Source organism: Miscanthus floridulus, chromosome 17 (assembly GCF_019320115.1).
Source record: "Miscanthus floridulus cultivar M001 chromosome 17, ASM1932011v1, whole genome shotgun sequence".
NCBI classification, from domain to species: Eukaryota; Viridiplantae; Streptophyta; class Magnoliopsida; order Poales; family Poaceae; genus Miscanthus; species Miscanthus floridulus.
Genome location: NC_089596.1, coordinates 81,280,136 through 81,304,748, shown reverse-complemented (window position 1 = coordinate 81,304,748; position 24,613 = coordinate 81,280,136). Strand labels below are relative to the sequence as shown.

Genomic DNA, 24,613 nt, shown 5'->3' with positions numbered 1-24,613 from the left:
TGATCTTCATTTACTTCAGCACTTGGAATGTGCTACCTATCTCATGATCACTTGATAAACTAGGTTAGCACTTAGGGTTTCATCAATTCACCAAAACCAAACTAGAGCTTTCAGTGCGGACGGTGGCTGGTCGGTGGCGGGCGTGGACAGTGGCTGGTCGACGACGGGCGCGGACGGTGGCGGACTCGTCGAGCCCTTGAAGTAGGCGCCCGGCTTAGGAGCGGAACACCGAGGGCGAGGCGAGCTCGGCCAGGGTACAGGAGACCATGGCTGTGATGAGCTCCGCCAGGCACAGGAGACAGACGGTCGCAGTGAGTTCAGCTATGGCGCATGAGGCGGCAGCCCGAGCGAGCAGGCGTGCTCTGCCGGGGCGCTCGACGAGGCAACCACGGGTGCATAGGTCGCAGGCGCTACATTCCCACGAGGTAGATGCACGAGGTGTCGTAGATGCACGGTGAAGAAGCGACGTGAGGGTATTTGAGACTTTTTCCAGAGCATATTGGCTCCGTTCGGCTTACCTTAAAAGCTGGCTTATTCAGATTCTTTTTTCAGTCGAAACAGTGTTTTTCTCTCACAACAATTCAGCTTTGGCCTGTTTTTTCAACCAATTTCAGCCAAGCGAACGGGCTGACTTAGGAGGAAAAAAAGTGTTAATACATAGGTGCTTTCGAACTTCTTACCGGCGAGCATCTTCAGTAATGCTCCCGGCAAAACGAAGTAATGCTCCTGGCAAAACGGTCGCGCTTTTATCCCGCCTAGGGTTTCGGGCCGCCCTCCCCGCCTTGCGCTCTCTACGCGCTCTCTTCGCGCCATCTCCTTCTCCGGCTCGATCCTCCCTGATTCCCCGATCTAGGGGTTTTGCTGTTTGTAAAGCGTCGACGCCCCTTTGATTCTGTCTTTTCAAGCGTTTCTAGGGAATTTTAACTGAAGCTTTGTTTGTTCCCCATTTCTATGCGGTTTTAGGTGGCTACAGTGGTGATGAGGTAGTTGCGGCGGTAGGTGGTCGCCATGGCGGCGGTGAAAGTGGAGGACGAGGGGAGCGCGTGGAACTGGTCCAATCTGGCGGCATCGAGCCCTTTGCCGTCAGCTTCAGACGCAACAAGCTATGAAGCCGGCGCGGGGATGTCGCCGGTGGTGTTCAGCCCGGCGAACTCAGTCTCTGGTCGCAGGTAGTACTCTCCGCCGCTGTGAACCATTCGAGAATTGAGACTCTGCTGGTGTGTTCTAGTGGTTGCTTACTTCATTCGGACGCTTGTGTGCTTAGTTCATCGGATCGTGGATTGGATGTGATTTTCATTTGCCTTGGAAAAGTGGTGTTTCTAATAGTTTGTCAAGTTAGCTGGTTCGCCTGGTAGTTTTATTCTCGAGAACATGTCGTTGCCTTTCGGATGTCAGTAAACCTTACTCTGGCGCCCTGCGTTGACTGTTGGGACAACAAAGGCGTGAGCTTTTGCAGGTAGCATAGTGTTGTTGAAGCTAGAAGCTATAAGTTGCTTCGAGCTGTCATGTTCTTGTAATGTCGAGAAACACATGGTCTTGCGAGTTGAGTCTTTTTTGACTGAAACTTTATGTCATTATATGGTGTACTGATATTGATTTTGTAGAAAAACTAATTTCTTAAATGCTATATATTATCGAGGTTTTAGTGGATCTAAAATGACAGGTTTCAAATGTGAGTGTATTTGTTATATTTGTAAGACTATGTGACATATCTGTTCTGTTATTAGGAATTGTGATGCACAGTGGATTCATTTGGTTTGGACGTTATATTTTTGAGGTTCAGGGTCGTAGTTGTTTGGAAAGGACACAAGTAATGGCATTTCTAGTTGTCCATTTGTGGATATGCTATGCTTCCCTTCTGCCATTCTTTTGTTGGTTCATTGAAAGATTTCGTTGATTTGTACATTTCTCAACTTTAGGAACTGCAGTTATTTTTCTTGCGAGAAGCATGTTGAAGGTACTTTGCAATGGTTTTAACATCGGAGAGAATGGCGATTTCTGTTGGTTATGAAGGTGGTGTGGTGAATGGGTGATACATCGTAGTCTGAGCAATTTGTTTATCGAATTATTTGTTGAATAACTTTTGCAAAGGCTATCATATTCAATATGTAGATAAATTGTTCCTTTTGTTTACATTATGACGATTTGCGATGGAGAAAGCAGTTATTCATTGTTTAATATAGTGTTCATGATGTTTCTGGCTAAACTTTGCAAAAGTATGTAGACTCATTCTTCGTTTTTCCCATCAATAGTAGTTTATACAAATTTGATATCATGGAGTTCTGCATCTTTAGATAAATAAATAGTTGTTGACTAATTTTACTAGTGTTTATGTTTCTGGAAGTTTTAAATATTTCTATAGCTGATGATTGCACCCCAGTCGTATAGGAAACTAGGAGTTCTATATCTTTTGGCTTCCCTTGCTCTGATGTGGTGATGTTAGTAATGGCTCTCAAGATGACTATGTAGGAATAAATGTTTAAAAAAGAGTACTTTTGAGGTAATTTATTGATATTTAGGCGAAATGTATGGAGTTAAAAATAATTGACCAGGGAGATACACTGACAGTAATTCAATAATTAATAATTTTTGCCCATTTTGAGGTCCACACTTATTTTATAACACGGACTCCACAACTTTCAACAAACCACTTTTTTCGAAGAGAACATGTTTATCATACTAACCACGAACTCCCCACAAGCAAATGTTCATCGTTTCAACAAATATTAAGTTGTTTTAAAGATTTCCTCATGTTTTAAATCCTGATAAAGCATTTAATGATTGTAAGCTACTTGTTGAAAGAAAAGATAAGTTGAAGCTTATACTTGAATAATGGCTGAGAAACCCAGGTTACTAGAATTGGTTTCTTGGCTGTGCTGTCATAGATGTTGTTTTTTACAATAGGCAGTCTATCCATTGTAACTTGTCCTTTTTTGTGCTCGATCCTAGTTAGTTTCTCATTACATGAATGTTTATATCTTATTTTAATGTTACTGACCAAATCCTACATGTCAGGCGAACAAGTGGCCCTGTAAGGAGAGCTAAGGGTGGCTGGACATTAGAAGAGGCACATAATGTTCTCTGAACTCATTTCTACGTCATTCTGAGTTAATTCAGTGTATGTTCAATAGAGTTCCATCTTATGTATCTATATTTCCAGTTACAATTAACCATCCTTTTTCCTTTTTTTGCATAAGAAAATATAAAAAAATACTCAACCTTTCTTATACTTGCATTTTACATTACTTTGCGTCACTATTGCATCCGTTGCCCCATCACGGCAGGCCACTAATTCTGCACTAATGCTTGATTTTCAATCTTGGTTTTCAGCACAAATGCTCAACTCTTTGCTTATAGCCTTTTTTGTGTGGCTGCAGGATGAAACATTGCGGAATGCAGTTTATGCTTGTGAGGGAAAAAAATGGAAGAAGATAGGTTTGCTTTCTCCTTTATGCTCTGCATCCCTGTGTATTTCAACAGTCAATTCTGAGAAAACTAGTAACCATGAATTTATTTTCTTATGCATACAATTCTTGTGTCACAAAGTTTTTCTACTTATTGGGTGCAGAAATTTCTGGTATTATTATTTGTGTTTCGGGGTAGAAAGTCCTCAACTTGTTTTTCCTCTGAAGTTAGTTGTCAATCTGCTCATATGTGTGCATACTGGATACATAGACTGAGTTCATTATTGCAGCAGTACTTGAGGTAGCCTCAAATTTTAATTTGAAGGGTTTGAAGCCTTGAAGGGAACAAAAGTGGATAAATAGGAATCCTTAAATAAAAATGATTCTGAAGATAATGTCATTAAGTTCTGTCTTGGACATTAGAAATAGGGCTGGTGACTGTGATTCCAGTGAAGTCCTTTTACTCTTTAGCTTTGTTTAGAATGTGTTGTATTTTTTAGTTGAACAAGTAGGAGAGCTGTGTATCTTTATATTAAGAAGAAAAAGGGATAAGAACCCTTACAACACACACACCCACACACTCATATTTCTAAGAATACATTCGCTAGAATGTGTTGTATCATAGACTCATAGTGGATTTACAAGGCATTCCCAAATCATTTCCATTTATTTTCAATTTCTGTTTCCTCCCCCATATTCTTGTTTTAAATGTTCAAGATAGAGCTCATGTTGAAGGGGATTCAACATTCAAGTGTACTTCATTACAATGAAATTGAGCTACTTAGACTTTGAGTACCTAGTAGGTTTCATCCTTTCTTTGTAACCTTGCAGAAAGAAATCACAAATGTATTAAGCTAACTTCAGATTTGTTGTCTGTATGTAGCTCAATCTTTCCCTGATAGAACAGCGGTACAATGCCTGCATAGATGGCAAAAAGTTCTTAATCCTGAACTTAAAAAAGGTCCTTGGACCCAAGAGGTTTGTCCAGTTCATATTCTCAGTCCTACAAAATGAATGCTTGCAAATTTTGTATTTATAATTATAATAATTTATCATTGGATCCTTACAGGAAGTTGATATCATTATCAATATGGTTAAGAAGCATGGCCCCCAAAAATGGTCCGTTATAGCAAGGTCACTAGATGGTCGCATTGGCAAACAATGCCGAGAGAGGTATTCATATAATGATGTACCAAGGGTGTTGATACAAACAAATTATTAGTGGAATGCTGCATTTATATTTTGCATTTCCATTTTGCCTTTAAATTTGAATTCAGAGTGATCTGTTTTTTCTCTGAGATTTCTTAGTGACGTGTTTCATTTGGCCAAGTCACTTAGCAGTTTGTTAAATTTCATCATCAACATAAAAACTGCCGGGGAACACAAAATATCGAATGCCAGCTCAGCTTCTATTAGAAACATACAGCCCAACTCCTATTCACAAATCAGAATAAATGTTCTAGATAAAAATCTTCCTGTCTTTTGGTTCTCAAACTCCAATGCCGAAGCACTCCTGTGCAGTCTCATCCCTAGAGGACTTTATGTTTAGTTTACCATGGGCGCCATATAAACTTTGATACACTAGGTATGAGGTGAAGGGATCTATTGGAGCCATGATTTCCTAGTGTTGCATCGAGGTAATAAAGGATGTTGTGATTTGCCCACAGCTGCAGAATCATGCGCCATTGGTATGCAAATGGCATGTATACCTTTTTTTTTGGTTGGAGAAAAGGCTGAATGTAGTATGATTTCTTTCTTAATCAATTTAATTGAAATATCTTTTCTTATTAAACATGATAAAATGGTTGGCAGTCTTTTATTTCTGAAGTTCTTTTGTTGGGCTTGATATTCCCAGACTGTGGGACTAATAAATATGAGATATTAGTTAATATGAATGTTAGAATTATTTGCTCCTTTACTGTAATCTCCTAGCTATCTGTGCAGGCGCCAGCTATACTGGCCCTTTCACACTGCTGGCCCCTTGGGCCATCTCCTCTCTCTCCTATATAAGTGTAATCCCTTCTGTAATCTATCATCAAGGAATATACAAAGCCTAATGGCCTTTGTCTAATATGGTATCAGTCTAATCGTATCCCCTGCTTCCGCTACTCTCTGCCGCCGCCCAGCCCCGACCCACGCGCGCGCCTCTCCGACCGCCGCGCTCTGGCTGCTGCGCCCGCCCCAACGGCCGCCGTGCGCCCTCCTCCGGCCGCCGCGCGTACCCCGCCGGTTCCCGTACCCATGGCTGCTCTTTCCTCCGGCGGCGATTCCGGCTCCGGCGCCTCGGCCGCCGCCGCCGCGACCAAGCTCCGCGACGAGGCGCTCGCCGCCGCCAAGGCTCTGGAAGTTGAGGCCGCCTCCCTGCGCGACTCCCCAAGTAGGCGCGCAGCACCCAACTCAAGGAGGAGGCGGACCTCCTCAAGTCCGCCGCCGCCGCCCAGGAGCGGGTCCGCGCTGCCGCCGCCGCTCTCGACTTGGAGCGCGAGCAGGCTGACCTGCTGGAATAGCAGGCCACGGCCCTCCGCGCGCGGCTCCACCCCGAGCATCACCGCGACGACGACTCGGAGGGCGATGCCAACTCCATCGCCACGGAGACTGCGGCTGTCGCCCATCTTCATAGGCAGGCGGCCGCTGTGCAGAACATCAAGAACCTCATTCCTATTGTTCTTGATCTGCAAGCCTCAAACTACTCCAAATGGCGCGGTTTCATCCTGCTCATCCTCGGCTGGTTTGCCCTGAAGGACCACGTCCTCAGCGACGCCATCCACCTCCACGATGCGGCATGGTCCCGCATGGACTGTGTTGTCGTCTCATGGATCTTCAACACCATCGCCCCTGACCTCCTCGACGTCGTCCACGAGCGTGATGGCATCACTACTCGGGCGGCGTGGCTCGGCCTCGAGCAGCAATTCTTCAACAACCGTGAATCACGCGCCATGCTCCTCGACGCCGAGTTCCACACTCTCTGCCAGGGTGCTCTATCTGTGGATGAATACTGTCACAAGATGAAGCACATGGTGGACGCGCTCGCCGACCTTGGCGAACCCGTCCTAGACCGGACCCTGGTGTTGAATGTGCTGCGCGGCCTTAACGAACGCTTCCAGTTCATGTCGCAGCTCGTCACGTGGCAAAAGCCCTTCCCATCCTTCGCCGACGTCCATGCTGACCTGAGGCTGGCCGAACTCAACATGGCGTCACCTTCAGCTCCGCCCTCGGCCCTCGTCACCGCGCCGTCCAGCAAGCCGCCTGCTCCGTCCCCTGCTCCTCAGTGCCCTCCACAGCCTGCTGGGGGACAGCAGCTCGGCCACACCCCTTCTCCTTCACGCCATCCTCAGGCTGCTGGGGGCCAGCAGTCCGGCAACGGCAATAACCGCGGACGACGTCGCCGCGGTGGACGCGGCCACGGCGGCGCCCAAGCCGGCACTCAAGCCAGCCCACCAAATGGCCAACAGTGGCCATCCTTCTTCAACCCATGGACCGGGTCCATCCAGATGTGGCCCGAGTCCAACCCAGGCGGCTCTCGCGGTCCACCGCCACAGCAAGCTCTCATGGCCGGGGTGCCCTCGGGTTACTTCGCTCCTCCGTCGGTCCCCGGGGCATACTACCAGGCGCCCCAGCAGGCGCCCACCTCGCCGTCGCCCTGGACTACTGAGGGTCTCGCCAACGCTTTCAGCACCGTCACCCTCACTCCGCCGTCAAGCACCTCAGATTGGGTCTTCGACTCGGGTGCTTCCTCTCACATAGCCGGCACTCCTGGTATGGTCACCATGTCACCAACCTCCTCCTTTCCTTCTTCAATTATTGTGGGAAATGGCGCCACTCTTCCGGTTGTTGGCACCGGCTACTCAACCCTCCCTGGCCCATTTCGCCTCAACAATGTTCTCATTGCCCCTGACATTATTAGAAATCTCTTGTCAATTTGGAAATTCACCACTGATAATCTTGTTTCTGTCGAGTTTGACCCTCTTGGTGTTTCTGTGAAGGATCTTCATACCAGGAACCTCCTCCTTCGCTGTGACAGCTCGGGACCCCTTTACACCTTGCAGCTCCCGACATCACCATCCGGTTCCTGCGCTCTCGTGGCCACTCCCTCCTCCACTACTTGGGCATTATCGGCTCGGTCATCCCGGGAAGGCTACTCTTCAGACTCTTGCCAAGTCGTCCTCCATCATCTGCAGCAAGCCCAACGATGACACTCTCTGCCATGCTTGCCAGCTTGGGCGTCATGTCTGCTTGCCTTTTAACAATTCCTTGTCTCGTGTAACTAAAAATTTCGACTTGATACATTGTGATTTGTGGACTTCCCCAATCATCAGTGTATCCGGTTTCAAATATTATCTAGTCATTATTGATGATTGCTCGCATTTTGTTTGGACTTTCCCTCTTAAACTAAAGTCTAACACCTTTAATGCTCTCTCCAATTTTTTCGCCTATGTGCTCACTCAGTTTGGTTGCACCATCAAGACCGTGCAGTGTGACAACGGGCGTGAGTTTGACAACTCCGCGTCGCGCGCTTTCTTTTCTGCCAAAGGTGTCACCCTTCGCATGTCATGCCCCTACACCTCGCAGCAAAATGGCAAAGCCGAGCGCATGCTTCGCACCGTCAACAACGTCACCCGCACCTTGCTCTTCCAAGCATCCATGCCCCCCTCTTACTGGGCTGATGCCCTTGCCACCGCCACTCTCCTCATCAATCGCCTCCCAACCAAGACCCTGAACATGAGCACTCCCTTCTTTGCCCTCCATGGCACTCTCCCCTCCTACCATGACCTTCGAGCTTTCGGGTGCACCTGCTACCCCAACCTCACCGCCACCACTCCTCACAAGCTCGCTCCACGATCTTCCTTGTGCGTCTTTCTTGGCTATTCTCCTGACCACAAGGGGTATAGGTGCCTTGACCTCGCCACAAACCGCGTCATCATCTCACGCCATGTTGTCTTCGACGAGACAACATTCCCTTTCTCCCTCCGTCGACCTTCGCCACCCACACACGAGCTTGATTTTCTAACTAATGACGATTCATCGTCAGTTTTACTTCCACCTGCAGGTACACCGTGGGCTGCTGGCCCTCTGCCCGCCCGTGTGCTCTCCCCGCCGGTGCCCACCTTGGGCGCACCGGCCCTCCGGCAGCCTCCGCCGGGCTTCATGCCCCGGCCACCGGGCTCCTCTCCAGCTCGACCTGTACAGGCGCCCATGGTGCCCTCTGTACAGACGGCCACTTCGCCGACGCCCATGGCGCCCTCGGGACAGGCGCCCACTTCGTCGGTGCCCATGGCGCCCTCTGTAGAGGCGCCCCCGGCGCCCTCTGCTCTGGTGCCCACGGGTCCTTCTGTACAGGCGCCCATGGTGGCACCCCCTGTACAACTACCTCCGGCGTCCTCCTTCAACAAACCACCGGTCATTCATGTCTACACTCGGCGTCCACCCGCCCCCAGCTCGCCACCTGCGTCCCCTGTTGGACCACCTCCTCGACGCTCCAACATGATTCCTTCACCACCGCGCTTCGTCAAGGGTGACCCTCCTCTTCCAACAGGAGCTGTCCCCATCCCGCCAGTTGCCAACACTCATGGCATGGCGACCCGCGGGAAGTCCGGTTACCGATAGCCGCGCCTCGCGTTGCACACTGAGGCTCTGTCACCTCTACCACACTCCTGTCGTGACGCCCTCGCCGACCCACACTGGCGTCGGGCCATGGAAGAGTATGCTACCCTACAGGACAACAACACTTGGGATCTCGTTCCCCGTCCTGCCAAGGCAAATGTGGTCATCGGCAAATGGATCTTCAAGCATAAGTTTCATGCCGATGGTTCCCTGGACAGATACAAGGCTCGCTGGGTGCTTCGCGGGTTCACCCAACGTCCCGGCGTTGATTACGACAAGACATTCAGCCCCGTCGTCAAGCCTGCTACCGTCCGGACTGTCCTCACCTTGGATCACTCCCGGGATTGGCCGATTCATCAACTTGATGTGAAAAACGCCTTCCTCCATGGGACCCTGTCAGAAACAGTCTACTGCTCACAACCCACTGGTTTTGGTGATCCTGCACTTCCTAGTCATGGATGCAAGCTCAACAGATCCCTCTATGGACTAAAACAGGCTCCACGGGCATGGTACAGCCGGTTTGCCTCCTTCCTGCTTTCTTTGGGTTTCAGTGAAGCAAAGTCCGATACATCCCTCTTCATACTTCGCCGTGGCACCGAGACAGTCTACTTGCTTCTCTATGTCGATGACATCGTCCTCACTGCCTCCTCCGAGCAGCTCCTGCATCGCCTGATTGCAGCACTCAAGAACGAGTTTGCCATGAAGGACCTTGGCCCCCTTCATCATTTCCTCGATGTGGCAGTTTAGCGCCACAAGGATCACCTCACTCTGTCACAGCGTCAGTACATCCTGGGCATTCTTGCTCGCCATGGGATGAGCGACTGTAAGCCTTGCTCCACTCCTGTCGACACCTGTGCCAAAGTTCCTGCAGATGCCGGTCTTCCTGTTGCTGATCCCACTGCCTACCGCAGCCTTGCAGGTGCACTCCAGTACCTGACATTTACTCGACCCGACATTGCGTATGCTGTCCAGCAAATCTGCCTTCACATGCATGATCCCCGGGAAGTTCACCTTGTGGCTGCCAAGCGGATCCTTCGGTACCTTCAGGGCACCCTCAGCTTCGGTCTGATTATTCCTCGGTCTACTCCAACGCAACTTGTTGTGTATACTGATGCGGATTGGGCCAGCTGCCCTGACACTCGACGCTCCACCACCGGCTATGCGGTCTTCCTCGGGGGCAGTCTCATCTCCTGGTCCTCCAAGCAGCAGCCCACTGTCTCTCGGTCGAGTGCCGAGGCTGAGTATCGGGCTATTGCCAACGGCGTTGCCGAAGCATCCTGGCTGCAACAACTTCTACAGGAGCTGCACCACCCTTTACAGACTGCCTCCCTCGTCTACTGCGACAACGTCAGTGCCATCTACCTCTCCTCCAACCCCATTCAGCATCAGCGCACCAAGCACGTGGAAATCGACCTCCACTTCGTCCGAGAACGCGTTGCTATTGGTGCTGTTCGTGTGCTTCACGTTCCCACCACCTCACAGTTCGCAGATGTCTTCACCAAAGGGCTTCCGTCTTCTGTGTTCATGGACTTTCGCTCCAATCTGAACGTTCGCTCCACCGACGTTCCGACTGCGGGGGGGTGTTAGAATTATTTGCTCCTTTACTGTAATCTCCTAGCTATCTGTGCAGGCGCCAGCTATACTGGCCCTTTCACACTGCTGGCCCCTTGGGCCATCTCCTCTCTCTCCTATATAAGTGTAATCCCTTCTGTAATCTATCATCAAGGAATATACAAAGCCTAATGGCCTTTGTCTAATAATGAATACCTATAAACATTGCAAGATTCCATGTATTTTCCATGTTTCTTAAGAAGTTTCAAGTTTGCCAGAATAAAGAACCTAAAGATATCTCATTTCATTTTTGATGGTACTCATAATTTAGGTGGCATAATCATTTGGATCCTCAAATAAATAAGATGCCATGGACTGTTGAGGAGGAGTGTGTGGTTGCTGATGCTCATCGTTTGCATGGGAACAAATGGGCAGAAATTGCGAAGCTTCTTCCTGGAAGGTACTACTTCACAATATCATCCTCTTTAACATTTGTTTGTTTATTATGGCTTCCTACGTATTCATCAAGAAAGAAAAATATTTTTTTACTTTATGGATTTAGCCATATGTTGGTTTTGATGTTACTTGAAATATTTGCATGTTATATTTAAGAGGCCAGTTATTCATTATATAAATGCAGGAATTGTACTAGTCATGAAGACTTCATGTTTTAGCTCCATAGAAATGTTGGTCAGCTGTGTAATGAAATAATAGGACCTTTTACTGAACATGACTACTTGGTATTTACCCACTGTTGATGTGCATGTTAGGTGTGGGAATATTGTCCGGATGTGTCTTTTATCACCAGTCCAGTTTTATAGCCAACCTTAAATTTTAGGACAGTTCTTTCAACATTTAGTTATATTTCATTTTAGGATTATGAATTTGAGTCCTTGTCTATGGGAAGCCATCTAGTTACACATTTGTAATCTTTGTATCTGATGTGCAGTTCAGTACGTTGCTCCTCTGCTTATTAGTGCCAAAAACATTATATTTATAAGTTGAAATGGTTGGAAAGTAACTTTACTTCATCTCACATCCTCCTAGTATGGTAATACATGACTGCCAAAACTATTAGTGATTTGCTGCTAGATTTGAAACTCTCAACAAAATAGTGAAATGTATTTCTAATTTTCTATTCGTTGCATTCTTTCGCCACCATAAATTATCTCATTGAATTAAGCAACTGCTTATACTTTCAGCCTGTTATGATGTAAGTTTGTTCTTGTCTCCAGGACAGATAACTCCATTAAAAACCATTGGAATAGTTCATTAAGAAAAAGGCTAGGTGACTACAATGCCAGCAGCACTGCACCAGTTTCTGTGCATATGGTTCGTAATACTTTGAAGCATGCAAATGCAAAGCTGCCAACTTCTGGGAACCATATTGACTTGAACAAGGAGCCCGATATCTATTTCAAACACCCCCCAGAATTTTTTGATCATTCTGAACATACAACTCATCTGCATTCTTCCAATTTGAAAAATATCAAGAGCTATTCAGATTTTCTTTCTCTTTCTATGCCAACAGCTCAACCAGAAATTCTGTGTGAGGCATTAGAAGCTAATTGTTCTGCTGTTGCTTTAGCAATGCAAGGGCTGAAAATGGATTCTGTTCATGATAAGGGCACAGAAATAGATTTTTTTTTGCAAGGATCATCCTAAAGATCCGCTCAATGTGGATGCAGTGATACTTGATAGTGTAACAGATACAATGGGGTATTCAGGATCAGTTAGGGCAGGAGGCAAAACAGCCAACAATGTTTGTGGATTATCCTTGCCGGATGAGTCTAATTCTTTTGGTTCTCTTTGTTATGAGATACCTAAGCTAGAGGATATTGTCCCTTCTCATTCCCCTATTTTTTCTACACATCACGTATTGGAAGGCTGTGGGGATGGATTCCAATCACCCGTTGGCTATAGTACCTCTCCTGTGGATGGAGAAATATCAGACCAGCTAAGTGTTGAATCAATATTGAAGAGTGCAGCTGAAAGTTTTCCAGGTACTCCTTCAATTTTAAGGCGAAGAAAAAGGGAGAAACCATCACATGCTCAAGATAGTGCTAGAATAGTGTAGAAGTATATTGGGCTAACCCTAGAAGGGTAGCAATGTATCTTAGTCATACATGGGCCTCATGGGCCTAATACACTCATACTCTCATACTCCAACACCCCCCCCGCAGTCTGAACTACCGTCGCAGCGGAGTTACAGACTGGACATGAAAAGAAGCACACACACGAGCCCCCCCACAGACGCAACTAGCCACCAATGATGTTGAGGCTGGAGCGAAACTCGGTGAAGGTCGATGACGGGAGGCCCTTGGTGAAGATGTCGGCAAACTGGGAGGTGGTCGGGACGTGTAGGACCCGAACATCGCCGATGGCAACCCGATCACGGACAAAGTGTAGGTCGATCTCCACATGCTTGGTCCGTTGGTGCTGCACGGGGTTGGTGGAGAGGTACACCGCACTGACGTTGTCGCAGTAGACCAGCGTGCTCCAGGAGAGAGGGCTGTGGAGCTCGGCAAGGAGCTGTCGGAGCCAGGAGGCCTCAGCCACGCCGTTAGCGACAGCTCGGTACTCCGCCTCGGCACTGGATCGAGAGACCACCGGCTGGCGCTTGGACGACCAGGACACCAGGTTGCCGCCCAGAAAGACAGCGTAGCCGGAGGTAGAGCGCCGAGTGTCCGGACACCCGGCCCAGTCGGCGTCAGTGTAGACGACGAGCTCGGTGGAGGAAGACCGCTGAAGGAGTAAGCCGTAGTCGACAGTGCCGCGGAGGTAACATAGGAGGCGCTTGAGCGCAGTGAGGTGAGGCTCTCGGGGATCATGCATGTGAAGGCATATCTGCTGCACTACATAGGTGATGTCTGGCCTGGTGAAGGTGAGGTACTGAAGGGCACCTGCAAGACTCCGGTAAGCAGTGGGGTCTGCCACGGTGGTGCCCACGGCCTCTGACAGCTTGCCCTGTGTGTCAACTGGAGTAGAGCAGGGCTTGCAGTTAGTCATCCCAGCACGCTCCAGGATATCAAGAGTGTACTGCCGCTGGTGAAGGAGAAGGCCGGTGGGGCGAGGCTGAACAGTGACCCCGAGGAAGTGGTGGAGCACACCAAGATCCTTCATAGCAAACTCCTGCTGAAGAGAGGCGATGACACGGCTGAGTAAGGACGGGCTGGAGGCTGTGAGGACAATATCATCAACGTAGAGCAGCAGATAGGCAGTCTCAGCTCCATGGTGATAGATAAACAGGGACGTATCCGACTTTGCCTCCACAAACCCCAGTGTTAGCAGGAAAGCAGCAAACCGAGAGTACCACGCCCGGGGGGCCTGCTTGAGGCCGTAGAGAGACTTGTTGAGCCGGCAGACCATGTCCGGACGAGAAGAGTCAACAAACCCCGCTGGCTGGCTGCAGTAGACTGTCTCGGTGAGAGTCCCGTGGAGAAAAGCATTGTTGACGTCCAGCTGATGCACAGGCCAAGAGCGATTGAGAGCCAGGGAGAGCACTGTGCGTACGGTGGCCGGCTTCACCACGGGGCTGAAAGTCTCATCATAATCGACTCCAGGGCGCTGAGTGAAACCCCGAAGAACCCAGCGAGCCTTGTACCTCTCAAGGGTACCATCAGCCCACCGCTTGTGTGTCCAGATCCACTTGCCGGTGACGACGTTGGATCCGGGTGGACGGGGCACCAGATCCCATGTCTGGTTGACGAGGAGAGCCGCGTACTCCTCTTCCATCGCGTGGTGCCAATGAGGGTCCGACAAGGCATCGCGAACGGAAGAGGGTACAGGAGAGGTCTGCGGGTCGTCGGGCATCGTCGCGAGAGCCCAGGGCCACAGGGTACCAGCCGCGTGACGCGTCACCATAGGGTGAACATGCCGCGGGTGTCGGTGAAGGAGTTGCGGGTGGTACACCGGCGACGCGACACGGGCAGCCTGAGGCGGCGGCGGCGGTGTAGGGGTCGCCGGCGGAGAAGGAGCCACCGGTGGTGCCGGAGGCAGTGTTGCCGCCGGCACACGGCGCTGGTAGACGTGCACCGGCTGGGCGAAACGCGCAGGAGGTGCGACAGGCGGCGTCCCCGGACCCACTGCGGACGGAGGGGCAGGGGCAGCTCTGGAGGGCGACGCCTCCGGACCCGGGCAGGGCGCAGGGCCAGGGGCGTCACTGGTGGGCGGCGAGCGGGGGCACGGGCCCGGCGAGGGGCACGGGGAAGCAGTACCTGCAGGAGACAGCGGTAAAAGCGGCTGGACCACCGTGTCAGTGGGAAACAGAGAGAAGGGGTCAGGATCGAGGGTGGGAGATGGTGTGGTGGTGGTGGAGAAGGGGAAGAGAGACTCATCAAACACCACGTGGCGAGAGATGAGGACCCGACGGGAGGTGAGGTCAAAGCACCGGTACCCCTTGTGATCCGGGGAGTACCCAAGGAAGACACACAAAGCGGAACGGGGAGCCAGCTTGTGGGGAGCGGTGGCAGTGGTGTTAGGGTAACACGCACACCCGAAGACACGAAGGTGGTCATACCGAGGAGGGGTACCAAAGAGAGCGTGGTGTGGTGTGGGAGCCGGGCAGGCAGCGGAAGGAAGGCGGTTAAGGAGATAGGTGGAGGTGTGCAGACTCTCGGCCCAGAAGCGAGCAGGAAGCGACGCCTGGAGCAGAAGGGTGCGCATGGTGTCGTTCGTGGTGCGAATCATGCGCTCGGCCTTGCCGTTCTAGGAGGAGGTATACGGGCAAGACATGCGCAACTGGACACCGTGAGAGAGGAAGAAGGCACGGGAGGTGCCGTTATCAAACTCACGGCCATTGTCACACTGGACGGCCTTGATGGTAAGGCCGAACTGAGTAGACACCCAGGCGAAAAAGTGGAGGAGAGTGGTGAAGGTATCCGACTTTGCACGCAAGGGGAAAGTCCATGAATAATGCGAGAAATCGTCAACCACCACAAGATAGTATTTATACCCAGAAATGCTGATGACAGGAGATGTCCATAGGTCGCAGTGTACAAGATCAAACACATGCGTAGCATGTGAAGAAGAAGAACAAAAAGGGAGACGAACATGACGGCCCAGCTGGCACGCATGATACAAGTGCTCATCGTGGGCCCGAGTACAACCAATGTCGGAACTGCGACTAAGCTGCGTCAGAGCATCACGTCCAGGATGGCCGAGGCGACGGTGCCAAGTGGTGGAAGAAGGAGTGGCGGCGAAGGCAGCTGACAAAGTAGACGGTGACGAAGAGGAAGCCGACGTCGGAAGCCGAAGGGTGTAAAGGGGTCCCGTGCTGTCACATCGGAGAAGAGGACGCTGGGAAGCCAAATCCTTTACAGTAAGACCAGAAGAGTCAAATTCAACAGAACAGGAATTGTCAGCTATAAAACGACGAATAGAAAGAAGGTTGTGAACCATAGAGGGTGCAACAAGAATGTCAGGAAGAAGAAAGGAACCATGAGTGCCGGCGGCACCCACGGACGTGACTGGAATACACGAACCATTCGCGACCATGATGGACGAAGGATGAGAGGGAGAAGGAGGGTGAATAGAGGAGAGTATACCAGGGTCTGGAGTAGTGTGGTAAGTGGCACCCGAGTCGGCAATCTAGTCGGTACCGGCAGGCGGTGTCAGGGCCATGGTGCTAAAGGATCTGGCCAAGGCCACCGGGTTCCAACCGACAGGCCCGGGCAAGGTGTCGGGAGGTGGCACCCACGAAGATGCGCTGGGAGGTGTAGCCCACGCAGACGGGGAGTAAAACCCCGGAGGAGCTCCAGTGAGCAAGGCCACTGGTGGGCGGGGCTCTCCACCTGGAGCCGGGAAGGGCCACATGGAGATGCGCCCCAACCACGGGTTGTGGAAAGAGGGCCAGGCTGCACCCCGTGGAGTCGCGGGCGACTGGTGGCTCCCTGGAGGAGCCGGTGTGGGGTGGCCCCCGCGGCCCCCACGCCCCCCTCCGTGGCGACGGCGGCCGCCACGGCCCCCCCCCCCACCCCCGCCCGGCCCGGGGGGAGGAGAACCAAGAAGCGACGACGGCGTGGAGCGAACGAACGCGCCGGAGGAGTAGCGGCCAGGGCAGTCGAGGAAGACGAGGACCCTGGCGCGGAGGTCGACCCTGGCTGGACGCCCTGAGTGAGCTCCTCCATGACAAGGTCGTCATGGACCTGCAGGAAGGAGGGAAAGGGCCTCTGCCGGGTGATCCACGTCCGGAGGTGGGCGTAGCGGTCACTGAGCCCGCGGAGGACATTGAGGACCAGAATGCGGTCCTCCACGGGCCAGCCAAGGTCGCCGAGGGAGTCCGCCATGCTCTTCATGCGCCGGCAGAAATCGCCAACGGAGAGGTCACCCTGAACGAAGGTGCGGAAGCTCGCATCGAGACGCAGGGCCCGGGCTTCGGCATTGCCCAGAAACTAGCCCTCGAGCGCAAGCCAGGCCCGGCGAGCGTCAGCAGAGTTGCGGACAAGGTCGTGGAGGTCTAGGGAGATCGTCCCGATGATCCAGGAGAGGACGACGCTGTCAAGGCGCAGCCACGATGGGGTCTGGACTGCGACCGAGGCGTCGACTAGGACGTGGTCGTCGAGGGCGTAGCGGTGGAGGGTGAGGAGAACCAGGTCCCTCCAGCGGGCGTAAGAGGGCGACTCAGGCTCGAGGACGACTGGGACGAGGAGTCGGATGTTCTGGACACCCCCGGCCTGGTAGTGGAGCTGAGCCACGTGCGGGTCGGCCGGGTCGTGCCAGATGACTGTGGTGCGAGACGCGCGGTGACCCGTCGAGCCTGAGGAGGTGGCCGCGGTGTCGTAGGATGTAGGGAGGACGAGGAGCTGCTCCGCCTCAGCGATCTGGCGGGCCAGGGCATCAGCCGCGTCGCGCTCGCGCTCCAAAGCGAGGGCGGCCGCCCGCACCCGGGCCTGGCTGTCCGCAGCAGCAGCCCGTGCAGCCACGAGAGCGGCAGCGAGAGCGGAGTTGGCCCCTGCCGTCTGGAGAGTTGCAGGGGGCGGCAGAGGAGGGGGAGCGGGGAAGAAGAAAGGCTCCAGGGTCTCCCCCGCGCCCCCAGCGGCAGCGGCGTGGCTGCCTGCGCCCGCGCCCGCCCCTGCAGCAGCGGTGTGGCTGCCTGCGCCCGCGCCCGCCCCTGCAGCAGCGGCGGCGGCGGCAGTGGGCAGGCTGCCCGTTTCCGCGCCCGCGACGGCGGGGCCGCCTGCGCCCACACCCGTAGCGGCGGGGCCGCCTGCGCCCGCGCCCGCAGCGGCGGCTGGGCCACCCACGCCCGCGCCCGCGCCGGCACCCGCGCCCACGCCAGCAGCGACAGCGGCGGCGGCCGGGCCATCCGCGTCCGCGGCAAGGGGGCCGGCGCCCGCGCGCTGGGCCCACGACGGGTAGGGAAGGGAGGGGAAAACGTGGAAGTAGGTTGGGGAGGGAGGGGGAGGGGGAGGGCGGCCAGCCATGGCGGCGGCAAGAGGCCGGCCGGCGGCCGGCGGCGCCTGGCGGCTGGTTGGGGAAGGGGAGGGAGGAAAGCCTAGTCTGATACCATGCTAGAATAGTGTAGAAGTATATTGGGCTAACCCTAGAAGGGTAGCAATGTATCTTAGTCATACATGGGCCTAATACACTCATACTCTCATACTCCAACAGATAGTAATTTGAAGACCAATATATTAAACAGTGATGGTTTTCATACTCCCTTGGAAAAGTGCACCGCAGAAAGCTCGCATTCGTTCAAGACTGCAACATTTTTGTCCTTGGGTCCTCCAGATGACGAAGGGTTATCTGCTGCTTTAGGGAATTTTGATGTTTCCCCTCCATATCGACTAAGGTAAAAAAGGTTGGCTATCTTGAAAACTGTTGAGAAGAAGCATCTAGATTTTTCATCAGATGGGATGGACAATTGTGATACTCCTGATAATATGAAGAAGTCTGCTTCCTGGAATACCGAATGCACCAATTCCCACTCAGATGTTTCAAGCATGCAAGAAAAGAAAATGAAGGAGCATATGATTGGCTTGGAAACTTTGGCCAAGGAATCTGCACATACAATCAAGTATTCAAGTTAGATCTGATTTAATTCTACAGCCTCCAGGTATTATCTAACTCTTATGGAATTCTATCAATTATACCTGGATTTTACTCCACATTATATATGCAAGGTCCTTGAAATGCCTTGGTCCTTGAAACGCCTTGATCATGAGGCTTGTTGCTGAGGTGGGCAACTGGCAGCCTAATTTTCTCTCTATCTCGCAGAAACAACTGGCAGCCTAAACTGACGAATGTTCCTAAATACAAAAAGAAGCATCACCTGGAGAAACAGAATCTTTTGCGGTTGGACTGATCCACCCAGCCACTGTACAAAGGCGTCTCTTAGTCTTACCCTAATATACTTTTCTTTATACATATATAGGATGCATTTTGATAGTTACATCATGTGGATTCACAGTTACTAATTCAGTATTAGAAGGTGCACAATGTGTACAAAGGAAAACCATAGCTTCAGGAACTTACAGATGAAAAACTAAGAATTATCTGTGTTGCCTCCGCGAGAGTGTTTTTTGTCCAAGTTATTTGTTACTCTTAGCAATGATGAAATGAAGCTACCATGCCTGAAGATTTTTTATAAATAATTATAAATCTAGGGGATATACATAATTGGTTCATCAATGTGCATCATATTTCTGTTATGCCTGTTTCCCTCCAGTAGCGTTAGCGTGATGCCAAACCGGGCTAACTGGAGCTAATACCGGGTAGTTTCTTGGAGTATATGCCAAGTAACTTTGTAGCCATCAATAAGGTGAGCTTATGCTTTGTGCAGCTGCTTGAATTTGTCGTTTTCACAGCCTGAGGCCTACAGGGTGCATAGGTCAGGTCGGGGTGGAGCTTTTTACAAGATCGGATCAGGTTGATTGGGTCGGTAGTGCGTGAGTCAAGTCTCTTAAGCCAAACTGTGAAAAAGATGACCCAGTACACACTTCATCTTAATTCAGAGAAATCAGTCACATTACACTTTTTATTAGTTACACCGGGGCAAGCGCAAGGTTACATTGCACCCATACATACACACACACACAATTTGACACAAAAAGCTACAGGCAAGCTTTGAGCTACAAGAAAGATTACAAGAAGCATGCACTCATCGTAAGAGTGAAGTTCCGCCGAACGAAGCAATTTCTCATAGTACTATTGCCACAGAAACCATGGCCACTTGAACAATCAGGAATAATTCATTAGCCAAAAAAATCACATCAACTAGGAAAGACATTGATGACGGGAAATAATGCAGTGGAACTGAGGAAATCAACATTGGCCTAGCACTGAGGCAGATCCAATGGCGGAGGCGGCAGCTTCTGGTTCGGCAGGCTCCCGTCCAGCACCAACCATGCCATTTTCAGGCCCCAGCTCATGTGCACCTCCAGGTGACAATGCATGAACCACACACCTGCACGTACGCCAGTAGTGCGTTCGAGTTAGGACTTGGGGCCTCGGAAATAATGCTAGGATTATTCCAGTGCAAATAATTAAACCTGGGTTGTCCGCACGGAAGCGGATGGCGACCCAGCCGCCGGCGGGCACGCCGACGGTGTTGCGCTCCACGGGGTCGACGAGGTTGAACTTGGCCGGGTCGTTGGCCGGGTCAAAGTTGCCGAACCCCTGGCCGACGACGAAGAAGTTGAAGCCGTGCAGGTGCAGCGGGTGGCTCTCCGCGCCGAGGATGCTGGTGTCCTGCATCACCAGCTCCACGCTGGCGCCGAACGGCAGCACGGCCACCTTCGTCCCGTTCACCACGTTGGTATTGTTGGGCGGCGGCGTGCCGGTGTAGTTGAACGGCGTCAGCGGGAACGCCGGGAAGTCGGTGGCGTAGACGCCGTTGGACCTGCCGGCGAAGTGTGCCTGCAGCAGCGCCGTCGCGGGCAGCACGAACGAGACGTTGTTGATGGACGCCGCGAACCGGGACCCGTTGGGGCCCTGGCAGCTGGTCCCGTTGGCGGCGGCGCACGGGTGCGTGCCGAGCCCCACGGTGAAGAAGAACCGCCGGTCGATGTCCTGCGGCACGGCGGCCGGGTACTCCGCGCTCGCCAGGCTGCGGAGCTTCGCGGTGTAGTTGGCCACGAAGCTGGTGTCGTTGATCTGTGGCAGGCTCGGCGCGAAGACCGGGAGGCTGTTGTTGTTCTGGGATGGAGACGAAGAAGAGCCGGCGGAGGGGGACGAAGAAGGGTCCTCGTACTCGAGGATGCCGGCGACGGTGGTGTTGTCGAACGTGCCCTGCGTGTTGGTGTACGGCCGCGCCTCCATTGAGTAGCTCGCGCCGGGGTACGTCGGCTTGGTGGCGAGCAGGACGTTGCTGGTCTGCCCCGGCGCGATGACGAGGGTGTCCACGGTGAAGGGCTTGACGTAGAGCGCGTCGACGTCGACGACGGTGAGCGTGTGGTTGGCGATGGAGAAGAAGAGCTCGTCGTTGAGTGCGGCGTTGATGAGCCGGAGCATGTACGTCTTGCCGGGCTTCACCTTCAGCTTGAACGTATCTGATGTATCACCGACAAGCACACGCAGCTCTTATCAGGTACAGAACATTGTTAAGCAGAACACGTACGTACTCACAATGCTGCTGTGGAGAGCGTCATCATTGACGACCTTGAGCGGAGCAGTTGTAGAGAGGTCCCGTGAGGCCGTTAATGGTGTACGCGTCGGAGACGTTGGGTCCGCCGCCGGTCTGCAGCGCCTGCGCGATCACCGCCTCCGTGTCGTTCCTCCACCACTCGCCGAACATGACGGGGACCTCCTCGTCCGGCGCCGGGAAAGGGTACGGCACGCCGGCGGGGGGCAGGATGACGATGGGCCCGTAGACGGTGGCGCGGAGCCAGGAGATGTGCGCGTGCCACCACAGCGTGCCGCGCTGCCCGACGACCTGGTACCGGTACACGTAGCTCTGCCCGGGCTGGATCGGGCACTGCGTGATGTACGAGGGCCCGTCGGCCCACCCGCTCAGCAGCTGCCGCACGCCGTGCCAGTGGATGCTGATGTTGTAGGGGGAGCGGTTGACCACGTTGACCTCCACGTGGTCGCCCTCCCGCGCCAACAGCGTCGGACCCGGGTACTGCCCGTTCACCGTCACGATGCTCTTGGTGCCGCACAGCCGCGTCACGCTCGTCATTTGCACCTGCCATGCATGCAGAATTGCAGATTGATTTGTTATAACTAGTAAACATGCACATAAAACAGAGTTACTAAAAGAAGAAGAACAGGGAATATTTTTTTTTTGTCTCTCCCCACATAGTAATTCTATAATCTTTCATATAACTCAGTTAGGACTTAGGAGTTTGTGGCCGACATGTTAGGATCAGTTTATTCGTAGATGATTATGAGGGAGGTCTATCTTGTCCCTCAATGAGAATTACACTGGTACATGTATATAGCTTGGGAGTATATTTATTTATACCGGCTGAATAACAAACGACTCAAGATCTTAGCTTACGATTTGATCCATCAACTGAAGAAAGTTCAAATATGATTGATGGTTTTGTTTTGAATTAGAAATGCAATAGTGGTGTGAAGTATGAACCCTCCTTTAGGAAGCGCTAATAGTTCGAAGGGCTATATTGTTGTCCTTTTTTACTTTGTTTTTCATATTTATATTTATTTTGTACTCTCAGGTTTCTAAGCGGAAAAAAAAACGCATTTACTTTGAAGAACACGGCTCATGACTCCGACCATAAAAATGGTTACGTAAAGATGGACGAAGAAATTTTATGGAGGAAGAAATTTGTGTGTACAAATATAGATTTGTACTCTTATTTTTTCTATTAGGATTAGGATTAGAATTAGTATTCAGGTTACTCGGGAGGTTTATTTTTTAGGATTCTGACTATCTAGGTTATATCAAAAAGCCCTACATATATCATATATAAAAATAAATACAAGGGTCATAGACGGACAGAAATTTCACACAGAATTAGTTCGGAGAGGCACGGACGAAAAAATGTATGTGAAGAGAAATTTTGTCTCTTTAATATTAAATATATATATATATAGATATAGACATATGCGCATAGTACGTCACTCACTAACATGACCACACGGTTCACTTGCCACTTGCTGTGGACCTGTGGTGAAGATTGACGGGATCGCTACGCTTGCATGAATGAACTAATAATAAACCAATAAGCTTACATCGAACTGGTACTTCCTCGTCTCGGCCTCGGCTCCCATGGCGGCGAGCAGCACCACTGCCACGACCATGGCGACTACGACAGAGGCGCTGGAACGGAGAGCAGACGAGGACGCCATTTCTCTTAGCTTGGTAGGCCCTTTGACAAATGAACTCCTGTTCTGTTGTGCTGCGATGATTTGGTAATTGGTAGCACGGGGGTAGGCTATATTTATACTGGGGATCGAGAGGCATGCACTTGCATTGCATAGGCTCGACAGGTGGGTGCCAAGGCATGCAGCTGCAGGCCATCTCTGTGACTGTGATCCATGCATCCAACGCATGGCTCCGTTACTTTGGCGATTCTGGTGGAGCATGCGTGCTGCCCCATGCTTCACGATTGCACTTGGGCTTTTTGCTCCGTTTAGTAGCTTTCGTTTGCGGTTCGCGGCTGCTCGATCCGCCGGTTGGTTAACAACTCTCGGCGGTCGCATCAACGTCGGTCGCATAGCTTGCTGAGCCTGCTGCTGCCTGTTGCTGATAAATCGACGAGAGAGCTGGCTGGTCCAATGTCCATGCGATGCAAGCACTCTGTAGCTTTGGAGTGCGGCAAAAGTCAACCTGCGCGTCTAGTGTGATAGTGTCTACCCCTTCTCGCAAATTATGCTACAAAACTATAAACTGAAGTGCGCCGGCAGGTATATACAGTGAATGTTAGAAGTATAGATATGTGTGATTAGGGATAAAAAAAATACTACATCTGTTTTAAATTATAAGTCACTTTGTTTTTTTCGTACATCTATGCGTCTAGATATAATATTATATCTAGATACATACCAAAATGAATAAAACAAAAAAGTCAAAGTGACTTATAATTGAAACAGAGAGAGTAGAATTCTAGAATTATAATAGATTTACAATAGTATGATTTGTATTGTACTTCAAATGAACTTATAGTCATATATTCAGTCAAGTCATGCAAGGACATACATCAATTATGTCGACTATAATTTGAAATAGATGAGGGGCAAAAATGTCATTTCCTATGGTCGGTCTATGCTGTCAGGTCGAGTTGGTGTGCCACGTCAACGAAAATGACAAGAATGTATCAAATGCTCTCTCTCGATGGTAAATATGTAGGAGCAATTTTAAGAGTGCTATCTGGAGATGTGACATCCGTTATAATGGTAAAAAGTTAGATATCCCATCTCCAAGTGAAATGAGGGTGTTTTTCACAAAAACGGTGATGAAGAGACGGCGCTGTACGTGCCCTTAGAGTCCTACCATATATTAAAATCATACTGAGACATATGTAGCAATTATGCTGACTATGTAATTAATATATATAGCAGCCTATGAAGTTATTAAGTCGTTCTAATTATTTCCATACGAAGGACCGTATATAATTCTGCTTCCCACCAAAAAGCATCTTGGGAGTGTGACAAATTCTTTGGTTACGAACCACATTTATATATGGGGAAAATTGGTTGTGTAGCATCGAAAGATCGAGATCTCCGTAAAATACCACCGAAAGTTTACGCCCCCGTGAAATAGCACCGAAAGGATCCACCGTGAACTAGAAGTACCATTCCGTCAAATTTTGCATACGGAAACGTTAACCTAAGCTAAAACCCAGACATGAAATTATATATTTGCCCTTACCTTATCCTATCTCACCCATCTGAGACAGGAACACACTCGAGCCGCTCGGTTCTCATCTCGGCACGCTCGCTCACCCCTTCCGCCGCCGCCGCGGGTTCCAGCACACGGGTCAGGGCATTGCCTCCGCCGGCCACCACGCGGGTCTAGGCACCGCCTCCGCCGACCACCGCGCTGCGTGCGCGGCGCCTCAGCCAGGCCACCAGGCGCCCCTGCGCGGCGCCTCCGTCAGGCCACCGGGCGCCCCTGCACGGCGCCTCCTCTAGGTCGCTGACATCCCCTGTGC

The 24,613-nt window shown here is 51.3% G+C and overlaps 1 protein-coding gene and 2 pseudogenes across 1 annotated transcript; 1 reads left to right on the top strand and 2 right to left on the bottom strand.

Moving 5' to 3' along the window:
* Nucleotides 1-266: 266 nt before the first annotated feature.
* Nucleotides 267-19,136, top strand: LOC136515854 (transcription factor MYB3R-2-like; annotated as a pseudogene).
* On the bottom strand, nt 16,169-17,980 carry LOC136518237 (uncharacterized; annotated as a pseudogene).
* A 359-nt stretch (nt 19,137-19,495) lies between the features above and the next one.
* Nucleotides 19,496-22,897, bottom strand: LOC136517027 (laccase-12-like). Its single transcript, XM_066510538.1, has 4 exons — nt 22,692-22,897; nt 21,156-21,681; nt 20,048-21,046; nt 19,496-19,962 (listed from the first exon to the last, which is right to left on the bottom strand). The coding sequence occupies exons 1-4, from the start codon at nt 22,806-22,808 to the stop codon at nt 19,832-19,834; spliced, it is 1,773 nt and encodes a 590-aa protein (XP_066366635.1). The 5' UTR covers nt 22,809-22,897; the 3' UTR covers nt 19,496-19,831.
* Between the last annotated feature and the right edge of the window lie 1,716 nt (nt 22,898-24,613).